At 35.5% G+C, this 16,449-nt stretch overlaps 1 protein-coding gene across 1 annotated transcript; it reads left to right on the forward strand.

Moving 5' to 3' along the window:
* The first annotated feature begins 3,475 nt into the window (after positions 1–3,475).
* Positions 3,476–10,113, forward strand: LOC120529828 (extracellular calcium-sensing receptor-like). Its single transcript, XM_039754051.1, has 7 exons — positions 3,476–3,690; positions 4,283–4,574; positions 5,415–5,768; positions 5,958–6,242; positions 6,639–6,866; positions 7,426–7,549; positions 9,218–10,113. The coding sequence occupies exons 1-7, from the start codon at positions 3,476–3,478 to the stop codon at positions 10,111–10,113; spliced, it is 2,394 nt and encodes a 797-aa protein (XP_039609985.1).
* Positions 10,114–16,449: the final 6,336 nt, after the last annotated feature.

Raw genomic sequence — 16,449 nt, forward strand, 5'->3', positions numbered from 1 at the left:
TTAAGGTCAAAATTAAGTTTTTAATATTGGATTGTTTTTATCTTAGTCTGATCTAATTTTTTATAAAATTGAAACCGTTTATGGTCTTACCTTTATTTGTAAATGAAGTCCATGCGCCTATCCTTCTCCACGAAAATCTCTGTCACTTTCTTGTAAAAGTCCTCTTTATTTTCCATTAGTTTTAAAAGTTTCTCCACCTCAATGGAGATTATCACCAAGAAGACCAGCAGCAACAAGCACCTGTTGGGCTCAAACATCCGCCCCCTTCAGTGCAACATGGTACTGTCTGCCTCACCTTGTGCCTTTTTACTGCGGTTTTATGTCTGATCAGCAAGACTAAATATGTCACACACATTCATTAAAGATATTAGCCAGACTGTTGGAAGTCAGGGTGTATAATAAACGTTTCTACAAACATTATATTGGCGACATACAAAGAGACAGCATCAGGCACTCGCCAATTGCATGCATCATCCCAGTGTGAGGGAGAGTGCAGTCCGAGGTGAGGTGAGGTGAGTCGCTGCTGCACCTCACGTTTCTCCCCTGTATTTGAACAAGAAATGCATAAATTCAGTGATTTTGACTATAAAAATGATCAAAATTATTGAAATCATAAAAAAATAAATTTATAAAACAGACCAGTGGACAAATTTATGTTATCATTATTAATTTTTTTACTTTTCATGATGACCCTCACCTGTCTCCCATGACTGCATTTTCCTGGGAGAAAACGTGCAAGAAATTACAACAATTGAGTGCAACACTGTGGTGAAATGTCGGTGCTATAGCTGTCAGCGAGAAGATCGGCAGCAGCATACAATTCACAGTCAGCCATTGAGGTCAGAGTTGATAATAACAAGACATTGAAAGTTAAATCCACCGCATTGAGACTGTGAAACTACTGTTTTAGTTAAGTTATTAAAATGTAAAAAAAAATCTATATGGCCTCTAGTGGGCCCTCCAAGCTCATAGGCCCTTGTGCTTTGCACAATCTGCACAATCCATTGCTACGCCAGTGTCATAAGCACATACTCAGTTTTGCTAAAAGAAGATTCAATCCCTTGTTGTCTGTGTTTCTAAATGTTCTTAACATATATATCTCTGGTATAAAATGGGCTAGAATAGCAGCTTGGCAAAGTAACAGTGGCACTAAGTGTCACAGCAAGATCTACGAAAGAGAAATGTTGGTAAAAGTTGATAATTGTAAGGTTTTTATTTTTAAGTATTTTTTATTTATAATTAAAGTGTGAACAGTCTAATCCCTAACTATAATCAGTTTATTATAGACTAAATAATGAAATTTCAGCATGGATTTAAAGCCTGGGACTAATGGGTTGCCCCTTACTAAAGCAGGGAGACCATTCCAGAACTTGAGCACCTGTCTCTATCCGATACATAACGTACAGTAAGTAGGGCCCAAGCTACTTAAAGAAGAAGGGTTTTGAAATCAGCCAATCAGGTTAGCTACAGTTCAGTTTAGATTTAAGAACTGGAGTTATGTGTTTGTTCTTTAAATTGCAAATTAACTAAAATCTGGAAAAAAAGAATGAGTTGACCAGTCTGTGTTAATAATGTTGTAGAAAATTCTACTGGAAATGAGTTAAACTATTATCATTATCTATTATCGTGGAAACTGAGAAAAAAAAAATGTAATTTACTATTAACAAATTTTTAGGTGGAAAGTGCACATTGTAGATAGTTTTGTGACGTTTATGGTAAAAGGTACACAAAGATCAAAAATAACAGCAAAACTAATGTTTATGCCTACTGAGTTAAAAAAAATGTGTCAAGATCATTTTGCTGTTTGTACCATTTTATGTATTAAAATACAAGTAGTTATTGTTAATCCGATTTAACTCATTGACACTTGTGGCAGATGGCCGGCGTCCATGTCAAACCGGGACGCCCCTGCACACTATATTCAGGGGGAGCAGCCCTGGACACTGCAATAACTCCCCCTGTACACTAGATAGCCGCCCCCCCCCATGCCCCCCCGCCCCGTGGTGGAGCAGTTCCCGCAGGGCTCCCTGGGAATTAGAGTTGGGTGCAGCCCTGTTGTGTCCCGCAGGCACTGCCAGGGGGTGCTGTGTTTGGGACTCTTGAGCCCATATGGGCAGCATATTCATCACACCCGGAAGTGCAGCCGGAACTCGGGTTAACTATAAAAGGAGCCAGCAACCACCACTCAGGGGCCAGAATAAGGAGGAAGAGGACGAGGTTGCTAAGGAGGAGTGGTGGTGCAAGAAGGGCGTGTTTTGGTTGTGTTTGGGGCTGTGTTGTGGCTGGGGGAATTATGGGGAAGACGTTCCCTCCAGCTGAAGAAAATAAACAGTTTTGTGTTATTTTACACGTGCCTCCATGTCAGTCTGTGCCGGGTCGGGCACTATATAGCACTAATTCACACACTATTAATTAAGGATACAATAGGAGAAATCTCAAATGGTCTGAGTATCATCATACAGTACTATAGAAATTAAAGTGAGTAAGCTTTTGCTCCATATCTACAAGATACAGCATGTAAAACAAAAACAAAACGGGTCCAAGTACTAAACCTTGAAGGACACCTAATCTACATTTAGAGTGTACTAAAGTACATATTGGAATTGTTTTGGTAAAAAAGAACTAAACAAGGACATTATGTTAGAGTGCAACAGAACTTTCTAGTATGTGTTTTAGAACAGAGTGGACAATAGTTATAAAACCTGTACTCAACAGTATTTGGAGCACACTGCCTCTTTCAGTGTGTGCAATAACTAGACAGTACAGATAATAAATGTAAGGCAACAGTACTAACCACTGTGCCACTTTGCCAGCCTCATACCCCTGAAAGTTTTTAATTGGAATTGTAATTACTTGATTATGGATGCTGACAACATTAGGCACTGTAATGCTCACTTTAATCTAAATTCATATTATTAACTTTCTTTAATCTAAGTATTATATTTGAAAGTGGCATGGTGGCAGTGCATTGGGCATAACTGTCACTGTATGGATTCAGCATTGTGGGTCATTGGACATTTTCTGTGTCGAGTTTACACGGTCTGCCTGTGTCTATGTGGGTGTTTTAGTGATGAGTGAACTGACTTCAAACATCTTGAAGGGATCACCTCAAAACCCTTCATGGTTCCCACTCTCACTCTATCTCTCTCTCTCTCCTACACATGTGCCATGGTCTGTTACTCTTCTGAAGGTCAATGCACCATCAATAGCCCTTTATGTTCTACACTGACATGACAAGTTGCTGTTTTTTAGAGACAGACATTGTCAAATAACAATAATAAAAAACAGTAGGTAAAAATAAAGTTAGATTGAAATTGCCAACTGAATTAACTTAAGATGCACAAGACAGAAGAGCTTGCTATAGGACTAATGAACGCAGCACTTTATTACTGTGTTTTCCACAAAGCTCTCTTGAGAGGGAGGTTTTTGCATATAAAAGAAGCTTCTCTGAAAATATTTTCCAAGTTTTGCAATGATGAAATTCATTGTCTGTGTGACCCTCTCTATATGCTGTATTGTGGTGGTTGCATCTGTAAAACAATCAACATGCAAGATTCAAGAAATATTTCAACTAAACCAGTTGTACAAAGAAGGAGATGTCATATTGGGTGGTCTTTTTGAGCTAACATCTAACAAAAAGACACCTGATCTTTCATTCAGCTCAAAACCTGAACAATGGACATGTGAAGGGTAAGTTGTGATTATAGATGTGGATACTTTCGCTTACTGATATGCCTTAAAAAATATTTTATTATAAATGAATTATCAACTTATTTTTAACATCTCTATGCTGTAATATTGATTTTATTTTAAAACTGTACATATTGAAATCTGTTTTTTTAAATAAGGTCCAATAGAAACTGAGCATAAGAAAAAAAATTGCACTTACAGGCTGCAGACATAAAGTGAAAGTTAAAGTGTTTATAGATAAAAGAATATACATATAAAGTTAGGGTTAGGATTAGAGATTTTTTTTATTTCTCTAAATATATACAATCCCATATAATTAGTGCTACCCTCTGTTTATATTTATGGTACAATTTTCCTGAAACTCTGTATTTACAATTCCAGCAATGTATCAACATGCTAACACCCTTCTTAAATACCTTAAATTGTTTTCCTTAACTAAACACTGTTTTGAGGTACTTTATATTGCATCATGAAAGTTTTAGAGAATATACACTTCAAAGCATTTGGTGTTTCAAACAGCTTGTGCTAAAGAATGTGTTTAACTGCTGTGCTCTTTGAGCCATACAATATGAATGCTTGTCTTTTTTGCTAGGATTGACTTGGTTGTTTTCCAATGGGTACAGATAATGATTTTTGCAATAGAGGAAATCAACAAAAATCAGACACTTCTTCCTAACATAACTTTAGGATACCAAATATATGACAACTGTGCAATACTTCCAGTGGCTCTCAGAGCAGCAGCTTCATTACTTGGGGGCCTGGAATATGTTATAAGTGATGAAGAATGCAAAGGGCGTCCTCCTGTTCTTGCCATTATTGGAGATCCTGCATCTACAAACTCAATTGCAATATCAAGAATATTAAACCCTTTCCAAGTACCTCAGGTAAAATACAGTAAATACTTAATACTTAACTATTAAACTCTTAAATTCTTAAGCAATTATTCAGGCACCTTCAACTTATTAGTTGGTGTTTCTGGTGTTTCTAGAACACATTCAAGTAGCAGGAAACTGTCTACAATAAAACTCTTAATACCATCTTAAAGTAGTTTTAATTTTATATACACTCTCTAAAACAAAGGTTTTATCTTTACTTTTAATTAGTGTGATGTCTTCAGATCTTAAATATAGTTTTGTTTTATTGTTCTGTAAAATTAATTGATTCTAATTATTATTAATTATTATTGAGGGGAAATGTAAATACATTTTAATCTATCCCAAAAGCTGTAAAATAATTATGTTAGTAAGATACTTAATTCTATATTGTGTGTTCTTCTCAATTCTTTCATATACTAGCTGTATGAAGAAAAGCTCTAAATGACCCAGGGTGGAGTGCCAGTTCATCTCTGGGCACATGGGCACTAACATAGCTAAATCGGTTAAATTAGATTCAACAATCACCCTAAAAGCTCTTGTTTAGACTGTGGGAAGAAACAGATACAAACATGGGAAAAATAAGCAAGCTCCAGAAAGGAGAAACTCAGCTAGAGACTGAACTAGCATTGAAGAAGTATGAGACGGCAGCACTATCTGTTGTAATATCTTGCCATCATCGAGTAATGTTTAATGCTGCTATATACTGTATAATAAAACTGATTAATTTATTAAATTAAACTGCAAATGCCAACTTTTACTCTGAAAAATACTTTTAACCTTCATATACATTTTTTAAATCGTACTCTGACTTCTCTTTCTGTCTCGTATTTACAATGTCATTATTTGTAGGTCAGTTATTCAGCTTCCTGTTCCTGCTTAAGCAATAAGCAAGAGTATCCATCATTTTTCCGAACTATGCCAAGTGATGCTTTCCAAGTCAAGGCAATTGTTCACATTGTTAAACATTATGGTTGGTCATGGATTGGATGCATTGCAAGTGAAGATGACTATGGGCAGAATGCTATAAAAAGTTTTATAGAGGAAGCTGAAAAGTTTGGCTGCATTGCCTTTAAGGAAACAATTCCAAAAACTAACGCCGCGCAAGAAATCTCTCAAATTGTTAAGATAATTAAGGAGTCAACAGCTAAAGTTATTGTCATATTTTCAGCAGACACTGACTTCATGGACTTGGCACAAGAAATTGTTCGCCAAAATGTAACTGGAAAGCAATGGATTGCTAGTGAAGGTTGGAGCACATCGACTGTTTTAACCGTACCGGAAAATATGATCACTTTGGGAGGTACAATAGGAATAGCTGTACGCAGAGGAGAAATCCCTGGTCTGCAGTATTTTCTTCTTCAAGTCCAGCCCGATTTTGCTTCTAATAATCAGATTGTTAACAAGTTCTGGGAAACAATGTTTGAATGCAAATTTCAAGACAATTTGTATGGAAAAAGTCCATTATTATTAAGTGGGGATCAATGTACAGGGCACGAGGACATGAAAACCACTAAAACAGCTTATAGTGATGTCTCTCATTTAAGGGTAGCCTACAATATTTATAAAGCAGTCTATGCTCTAGCTCATGCACTTCATTCTTTATCATCATGTGAAAACGGCAAAGGACCATTTGAATACAACACTTGTGCAAGCATTGAAAATGCTCAACCTTGGCAGGTAGGATATTCCTTTAATAATAAAATATATATTGGGGTAGCATTATATTTCACATTGTAGTAATTAAAGATTAATTTACTAAATTTCAAAAATTAAAAATACCCATAAAAACAACTAGACAGAATTTAGAGATACAAAAAAAGTTGCTGAGCAAATTTGTTTCCATGCATCTTAAAATTTAATAAGTGCTGTAAACCTTGTCTTTGGCTAATATGACATAAATATAAAACTATTGACAAATACATTTTACACAAAAAACATTTTAAAATAATATAAAATGACATCAATTCATACATAAAGATATTTTTATTAACATTAACATTTTATTAAATGATATACTAATAATGTTTAAGAGAAAAGCATTTAGCAAAAGAAAACTTTTTTTTTTCTTTCAAGCTGCTGCATTATTTTAAGGAAGTCAACTTTGTTAACCAATTAGGAGAACGAGTGGCTTTTGACAAAAATGGAGATGCACTTGCTATCTATGACATAATAAACTGGCAACAACTGGACGATGGGACTATAAACCTAAAAGCCATTGGGGTTTTTGATGAATCTGCACCTGTTGGGCAGGAACTTCTGCTGAATAAGGAGAATATGTTTTGGAATTTTGAATCTGGGCAGGTTGTTCTTCCTCTTTTTTGATGTAAAATGTCACTGTCGCCATAAAGCTAATTTTTGCTTTATCAAACAACAAAATATACTGATGTTATATAATTATAATTTATAATTAATATATATAGAGAGAGTATAATATGTAGCATTGTGATAATATATGTGGAAAAAGCATGTCAAACAACTCTTTTATATTGAAAAGGTGGTATAAATGTTATTGCTCCCAGTTCCGTGAGGCTAGCTTCAGTCCAGTTGAAGGTTTTATGGAGTTTGCCCATTCTCCCATATATGTATTACTTTTCTTATGGGACCTCAAAGTCAAGTGCATTGTTTCCATTTTCAAATCAGTTAATAAATATGAGTGTGTCTCCTGCAATGAAAGGGCTGACATTTTCTGCTTGGTGCTTGATGTTGTACATTATCCTAAAATTGGATCAAGCTCGTTTGACTAATGGATGGAGGATTTCCAGATATTTTTAAATTTTAATCCAAACCTTCTTTGAATGAAAATGTGCTGATATATTATTATATCACATCATATTCTACATTGTTTTTTGTGTTTCTTTAGATTCCCAAATCAGTCTGTTCTGAAAGTTGTCTACCTGGTTTCAGAAAAGCAATACGGAAAGGACAGCCAATCTGCTGTTTTGACTGCATATCTTGTGCAGATGGAGAAATTAGCACTGAGATTGGTAGGTTCTGTGTGTTGTTCTGTAAACTATTTTCTATTATTACAGGAAATTGTTTTCATCCTAGATGAAATGTAATCAGCTGCACCTGCATTTATTGTATCTTGAAATCTTGTGTCTCTAGGACTGTCAAATATGTAAACAGTTTGAGTTGAAATTTATTGGAATAAAGATACCACATATCATGAACAACTGTTGTTGCATTTTAACTGAGTAACAACAACTAAAACATTTATTTTTAAGACAAACTTTCATACAAAGAGTGAAGCTCAAAGTGCTTTACAATATGTAAAAGAGAATGTTACAAGAAAAAAAAAAAATAAGATTAGGTAAGAATATTAATCAATAAGTAACAAAGAGAAAGTCAATAAATACATCCATACGATTTTATAAATCATATATATATATATAGAAGAGTAGCATCGTTATATACAATATCATAATGTGAGTCTCTAAAGATGAGTCCAATAATAAGGTCAGATTGCTAGGAAGACAGAAAAAAAAGAAATAACAATTATGCTGGAGAAAATAAAAGCAAAATCCGCAGGGGTTCCAATGGCAAAAGACCACCCAGCCTCCACTGGGCATTCTACCAAACATAAATGTTCTTAAATCATTCCTCATTGTTTCCAAGCTTTGTGCCAGTAGATTTTATTTGCTGTAAGTAACAGTGACTGTCAGGTTTACCCCAGGGAACTCCCATGCCTCTTGATTTTTATTATAACCATTTTCTATTATTCTTTGAATTTATCTCATTGTGTAGCTATCTGGTAAATAAATATATATAAAATATATTTAGAAATATTTAAATTCCTTCCTATAGCTTTAAATGCTTAGATTTCTTTTGCAGTTTTCATGCTATGTTTACCCTTTTTCTATCAGGTTTGCATTCATAGTTTTATCTAAAGGCAGATGATAAGTTGTGCAGATACAAGTGCAAGTAACACTGAATGCTAGAGGGTAGCCCCTGCTTCACTGCCATTTTCACCAGCCTACTCACTAAAAAATGAACAGAGAAGAAATATGGCACTGTAATAATTACTTTGGAAATGAAGTGTAGTCAAGATTTGGATACAATTGAAGTGAGTTAAAAAAAAGTTAAAAGAAACAATCAATTAAAGTTTGAACAAAAATATACATATTTCAGAATTTCCGAGCATAACAGAATAAAAAGGAAAACTCTGTAAGCAAAGGTTTCAGTTAAAAGTAAGAAAGATGTACTGATTATGAGATCATTTGGAATAAAAATCTGTTCCAAAAGGGTCCCATAAGACTCAATTTAGGAACCACTTTAACATGGTAATAGTTAAACTAGTGGATATTTGGAGAATTCAATACAAGCATTTCTTCAATTTACAAAATGAAAAATAGCTAAAACTAAAGTCAAAAAAATGTTTTTCTGTACGGACGCTGACAATATTCTGATTTTATATGCAGTCAAATCATTAAAGGTTAGCACATATGCAGAGATTCAGCATCACAGATATGGTGTGTGGTTTGGTGAGCAACACCAACATGTCAATAACTCTCCAGAACACCAAATATTTAAATAGAAATTGCAGAACATACCAAAATTACTTTGTAAACCAGATATCATTTTAATTGCCAGTTGAGAGTCATTTTTTTTGCAATAATAGACAGAAAACATGATTCTTGTCATTCGTCTTTTAGATTCTACTGAATGTTTCAAGTGCCCAGTGGATTTCTGGTCAAATGCGGGAAGAAACCAATGTGTTTTGAAAGAAATTGAGTTCCTGTCATATGAAGATGCAATGGGAATAACACTAACTACAACTGCTTTATCTGGCGCCTGCCTTACAATTGGAATTTTAATGATTTTTATCCAATACCGAAATACTCCAGTTGTCAAAGCCAATAATTCAGAATTGAGTTTCTTACTTCTCGTATCACTGACGTTGTGTTTTCTTTGTTCTCTCTGTTTTATTGGGCGGCCCTCTCACTTCACGTGTGTATTCATGTATGCTATTTTTGGAATTAGTTTTGTGCTCTGTATTTCTTGTATTCTTGTAAAAACCTTGGTTGTAATAATGGCGTTTAAAGCAACACTGCCTGGTAGTAATGCAATGAAATGGTTTGGGATTGCCCAACAGAGAGGCACAGTGTTCTTTTTCACTGCTATTCAGTTGTTAATATGTGTCATATGGCTAAGTATAAGCCCACCCGTTCCTAGTAAAAACACCAAATATCAAAATTCCAAGATTATTCTGGAGTGTGACATTGCTTCCTTATTTGGATTTAGCTGTCTTCTAGGGTATATTGGTTTATTGGCTTGCATTTGTTTTATTTTAGCCTTTCTTGCTAGAAAGCTACCAGATAATTTCAATGAAGCCAAATTCATTACATTCAGTATGCTCATCTTCTGTGCAGTTTGGATCACTTTTATTCCAGCGTATATCAGCTCACCAGGCAAATACACAGTGGCAGTTGAGGTTTTTGCAATTTTAGCTTCAAGCTTTGGTATTCTTTTTGCAATATTTACTCCTAAATGTTATATAATTTTGCTTAAACCTGAGCAAAATACTAAAAAAGCACTAATGGGTAGATAAAAGATTGTTTGTTATTAACTGAATAGTATAATATATAATGCTTTTATTATATTAAAGTTTCAAAAATGGCTTTATTCCTTTATTATAGTTTTCATTTTAATAATTTATGTATAAAGTATTTATAAATGACAAAAAGATGAGAGAACAAGCAAAAGGAGGAATTTTCTTTATATATTACATGAAGTTATTGGTAAGCATCTCTGTTTATTTGAGTTGTGTGATGTTAAAGGCCTGATATTTTATGTTTTGATAGTGAACGTTTAAAAAACAACTAATTACTGATGTGTTTAATACACTAAATTAAATTATTGGTTTGTGTTTTTTGGCATGTAAAATATTTTTGTAATTAAATATAGGGGAGTCTATACAATATACCACACATTTTGCTAAATAATGTGAATGCTTTTCATTAAAAAAAATCTTTTTTTTCTCTGCATATATCACTCTGTTATTTATTTGCACTCATTGTTTATTAAATCTGAAACTGTACTTATAACCTATTTGTTACCTGAAATATTTAGTGAAAGTTTGTAAAGTAAAGCTTTATTATCTACAGATTCTGTGTCTCTTTCCAGTTTTTTTGAGATTAATAAAAAAAAATTCACAATAGTCATTGATGAGCTGACCTAAGGTAAAATGATCACCCATCACAGACAACGAGTATGATAGTATCTAAACTGTCACAAAAAATATTTAACTTCATTACCTTTACACTGTTTGAATTTGCCGTGTTAAAGTTAAGATGTGTGTCTCACTAACTCTTATGATGCATATGATACCAATTATAGTTATTCCTCAATAAAACAACTTCAATATAGCATCAAATATTTGAGCAAAGTCTTTTTTAAGAGAAAATAAGATCACTGCTGTGTTTATATGTGGTTTCAGGTATATCTGTATACAGTATTTGTTTCAATTTGCAATAAACATCAAGAATCTCCTTAGAGAAAACATTTTCATTAATGCATTTATTCATTCATTCATTCATTTTCTGAAAACTCTTTTTCTGGTGACAGTTGCAACTGCAGCAGTTCAAGCAAATCAATCCAGACTTGCCTGTCCGCAGCTATAGATTACAGCTCTTTCTGGAGATTTCCTAGGCTTTCCCAAGCTAGTTATAGTTAGAGATATAATGCAAACTGCACTTATTGAGTTTACCCCGGAGTATCAGCCTAGTGGGATATGCCCAAATAGATAGATAGATACTTTATTAATCCCAAGGTGAAATTCACATACTCCAGCAGCAGCATACTGATAAAAAACAATATTAAAGAGTGATAAAAATGCAGGTAAAACAGACAATAACTTTGTATAATGTTAACATTTACCCCCCTGGGTCGAATTGAAGAGTCGCATAGTGTGGGGGAAGAACGATACCCTCAGTCTGTCAGTGAAGCAGGACAGTGACAGGAGTCTATCGCTGAAGCTGCTCTTCTGTCTGGAGATGATCCTGTTCAGTGGATGCAGTGGATTCTCCATGATTGACAGGAGCCTGCTCAGCGCCCGTCGCTCTGCCACAGATGTCAAACTGTCCAGCTCCATGACTACAATAGAGCCTGCCTTTCTCACCAGTTTGTCCAGCCATGAGGCGTCCTTCTTTATGCTGCCTCCCCAGCACACCACCGCGTAGAAGAGGGCACTCGCCACAACCATCTGATAGAACATCTGCAGCATATTATTGCAGATGTTGAAGGACGCCAGTCTTCTAAGAGAGTACTGTATAGTTGGTTCTGTCCTCTCTTGCACAGAGCATCAGTATTGGCAGTTCAATCCAATTTATCATCCAGCTGCACTCCCAGGTATTTATAGGTCTGTACCCTCTGCACACAGTCGCCTCTGATAATCAAGGGGTCCAGGATGGGCCTAGGTCTCCTAAAATCCACCACCAGCTCTAGGGGATGACATCCAGGGGGCATCCTTACATCATGCACAAACCACTTCAATTGGCTCCTTTCAATCAGGAGGAACAGTTACTCTACTCTGGGGCTCTCCCAAATCGCTGTGCTTCTCACTCAATCATGTAGTGCCAACTTAGCCACTCTGTAAAGAAACTTCATTTCTCATATTTATACTCACATTCTTTCTCTTTCAGCCATTACCCATAGCTCATGACCATAGGAGAGGACAAGGATGAAAATCAGTTGTTAAACTAAGAGCTTTGTCTTTAGACCTAGTTTCCGCTTCACCACCAAGGACTTATACAACACCTACAAAACAGCTCCTACCACTCAACTTGTTGATGTCACATTAACTTTTTGCTTCAGTCAATATGGTCTCAAACTCTTAAGGCCCTACTGATAATGGGGAAGATGACACAAATTCTTACTAGCTCCTGTTTCTGTTCAAGACATATTCAATGATTATTGCCTTAGCAGTATTTTTCTAGTTTTAGAATAGTTTTAGACGTTAGAATTTTTTTCCATATTCTAATTTTAGTTTTTATTTAGTTTTTCTTTCTTATTTTGTTTTTATTTAGTTTAAGAATTTCAGGAATTAAATTTTAGTTTTTGTTACATTTCATTAGTTTTGTATTACTCACCATAAATGCCCATATAGACAAAGTTTTGCAAGTAAAAACAGTTTTCTTTATAGTTGTCAAATTGTATATCATTCATGTTGTACATGTCTACTTAATACATGCAATTTTGCTGTCTGTGACAGAGCTCAATTTTTTCCTGATAATGTCATGGTTCAAGGCTTCCAGTGTAATTTAAAAAAATGCAAGAATCAAATAATAAGAGTGCTCATTTGTGACCTTAAATTGCAATATATTTAAGCAATTGGTTATTTAATTTCAAAAATGCTTTCTGAGATTCCCTTTGTGAGCAGTAAGATCACCATACACATACAGTATACTCTTACTTTATATTTATTTGTCACTTCTTAAACTGTGCTAATATTAATAATAGCACAAATAGAGATGAATGTTTTTTCATGTAGATAGGCATACCATTTTCATTAAATTTTGAACGTCTTTCAGAGCAACATCTCAGATCATTCACTGAATCAGCAACATGCAAAGCCTGCGGAGCACCCTGTAAGCCTAAACTGGAAGGATGTCATTTAAAACACATGCAAGAATCAACAGATGTTGGCAAATGATAGTGCTTAATGGCACACTTCTAATATCCAGCTATGAAACAGACAATCACCTACGATTCCTTACACCCAGTCCACATACACATGGTGAGTAGTGTTGATTTGCCAAAAATTTGCCAAAGTGTTTTTCACAGCAAATATGCTGTATTTGCTAATGACCTTGTTCGATTGTTCAGTTGATGGCACCCATTGAACCCAGCTGGGTTCCCAATGGGACACTGATATATTGCCCTATATTAGGTCATGCCAGTGCTGTTTTTGTCTTCATGTATAATTCCAATAGGATTTTTTTTCTCTTGACTTATGTTCTTGTTGTTTATGTATGTTTTGGTGCATTTGTAATACTCAGAGTTCAGAAAATAAACTGAATCTTTTTCCAGGATATTCATCTGAGTGGAAACTCACTTCAATACATAGAGACTACAGTTCCTACTATGCCTGCTGGTGTGTGCATTGGAGAACCTGCCCAGGAACATTTCTACCTCGTAGACAGGAGGAGCATATAGTCTTGGAGTGCTGTCTCCCGTGGCTATCCATTTTATAGTCCCATCCAGGAAAGGGAATTCCACCAAGGTGCAAGGTGGTAGGGAGGCTAAATACTAATCTAACTAAGCCAGCCTTAACACCCATCATGCCTTTCCAGTGTTGGCTTACTGGAGAACAAACTGGACTACCTAAAAAAAGATGAGAGACTACCACATTATTATTTTTGATGAAACATGACTTCACAAAAGCATCCCAGACAGGGCCATTCAATATACTAATATACTAAATATAAATATACTAATCATTTTCTGCACAAACAGAAATGCATTAGAGTCTGTTAAGATACATTTTATGGTGGTTTATAAAGCAGTCGCAAGCCACTGTTCACCTTTGGTCAAGTTTTCAGCATTGAAATGCAGTCCTTATTTCCTGTAGCTGGAGTTTACAGTTGTTATTCTTAACTGATTACATCCCTCCCGACTGTAACACTAAGGAGGTGCTGCACATTCCCTACAGGGCCATCTTTAGATTGCACACTGCAATGCTGAAGGTTTTTTTGTCACTGTGGATTTTATTCATTCAAATTTAAAGTTTGTTCTACCAAAAGTTTACCAACATGTGAAATTTATATCTAGGCTCTTCACCTTAAATCTTCAGACCATGTCTATATTATGCTAATGCTAACACACAAACAATTGCAAAATGTTTCAAATGAGTTCAAAGACAGATAACAAAATGGTGAGAAGATGCAGTCTTACCTTTGTTGGATGTTTTCCATCACAATGATTAGAGTATGATCAAGGAAGCTGCCATGTATGGACAACACACAGCTTTAAAGGAGTATGCATCATCTTTCACTAGTTTATCAACAAGGGTGCAGCTGATATTACTGCCTCCAAGACCATCATACCTTGTGCTAACCAGAAACTGTGGATGTCTTCAGAAGTGCTGTTGAAAACCCATGATGTGGCCGTTAGATCGAAAAGAAGGCCACCGTTGTGACAGTAAGGACAAACCTGTGACATGGGGCTTCATGTATAAATGGTGGGTATGCACAAAAATGTTGCGCAAGCACATTTCCACGCTCAAATCACAATGTATAAAACCTAAACTTGGAGTAAAGCTACACACATTTTCATGCTAGCTAAAACCCTGGTGTACGCAAGTTCTCCGCTCGGTTTTGCAAACTGGTGGCACCCAGCATCAAAGCAGTGCTACTGTTCCAGTGTGGTTTCCCTTTCTTTTTTAGATCAACATCTCTGACGTGACTTTATAAATACACTGAAATTAACCACATTTTGTTTATTAGTTTAATGGATCTGATTGTAATTAACCTGTAACAATATAATGGTCCACATAATGGTCAAACTATTCTAAATACCATAGCTGCTTTAGCATTGTTACTCTCACTGCAACTTCTTCTTCTTCTTTCAGCTGCTCCCGTTAGGGGTTGCCACAGCGGATCATCTTTTTCCATATTACTCTCATTGCACCACTCAGAGTATTTATATCATTGTATCTGAGTGGGGAATCACAGCTGTACAGCAGCTGATTGGAAAGAGAATCATCGGTATACAGCATCAAGCACACGCTGCCTCAGCCATGCTGTCTATTGAACTGCTCTCATACGGCAAATGCTTCAGAGCCTTTCCTCACGGTTCAGAAACAGTTTCATCCCAAGAATTATAAACACACTCAATCAGTCCATCAAGTGCTCCTTGTAGAAAGCTTTGAACTTATAAATATAATTACCTCACTGTTAACTTGCGATACAGTTATAATATTGCACAATCTGAGCCACTTTTTAAAGCTCGTATTTTCATATGATGATGATATCATTTTTAAGATGAAATGGAGCAAAATATGTTTATTATATTATATGGATAAAACATTAACATCATTTAAATAATCTATGTTGTTAATAATTAAACGTGTGAGGAGACGATGCCACAGCGCTAGCAAGAAGTTGGAGCTCCGTTCATGGATTGTTCCTGCCATGTGCTGTATTCTTCCTGGGGCTGGCACAACACTGGAAGGATAGATGGATAGAATAATTAAACATGTACTACGAAGATATTTCAATTTTCCTTAAAAGTTTTGAAGAAACTGCGTTCTAAGCTTACAGGTGGCTTAACATCTATTACAGAGGTGATTGTGTGGCAAATGGGTATTTAGAGAAAGAAAAGTAAGGACAGGAATTGGGGGTTAGTACGTTTGAAAGAGAAAGTACTGCTGCAATAAATTATTTCATCGAAAGTCGCACAGCAAGCATCTTGCGTGATGCATGAACAATCACTGCGCCACAGTGTTCCCATGTTTAATAACATGCTTTAACTTCTATCATCATGAAAATGATATCAAGTATACATCTCAGCATTTTAATTATTCAGAGTGATTCACACACAGAGAACAAAGAAGATCAAATACAAAACAAAGCATTTAACGTGCTACTTTAGATAGATAGATAGATAGATAGATAGATAGATAGATAGATAGATAGATAGATAGATAGATAGATAGATAGATAGATAGATAGTGTCACAAAAATAACCATTAAACATTGAAAAGGTTTGGGGCAGCCACCCGTGTAATTTTTCCCAGCTGCAAAACTGATTCATTAGCAAAGACATGTTCCTTCAACCAAGTCCAAAACAGAACTGATTCTCTGGAGACAAAATGGTGTCTTTAAAGGCCAGTACAGGACGTGATGTCATCAATGTCGGAACCAAAAGTGACGTCATTGGCTGCCCC

Source organism: Polypterus senegalus, chromosome 1, assembly GCF_016835505.1.
Source record: "Polypterus senegalus isolate Bchr_013 chromosome 1, ASM1683550v1, whole genome shotgun sequence".
NCBI lineage: Eukaryota > Metazoa > Chordata > Cladistia > Polypteriformes > Polypteridae > Polypterus > Polypterus senegalus.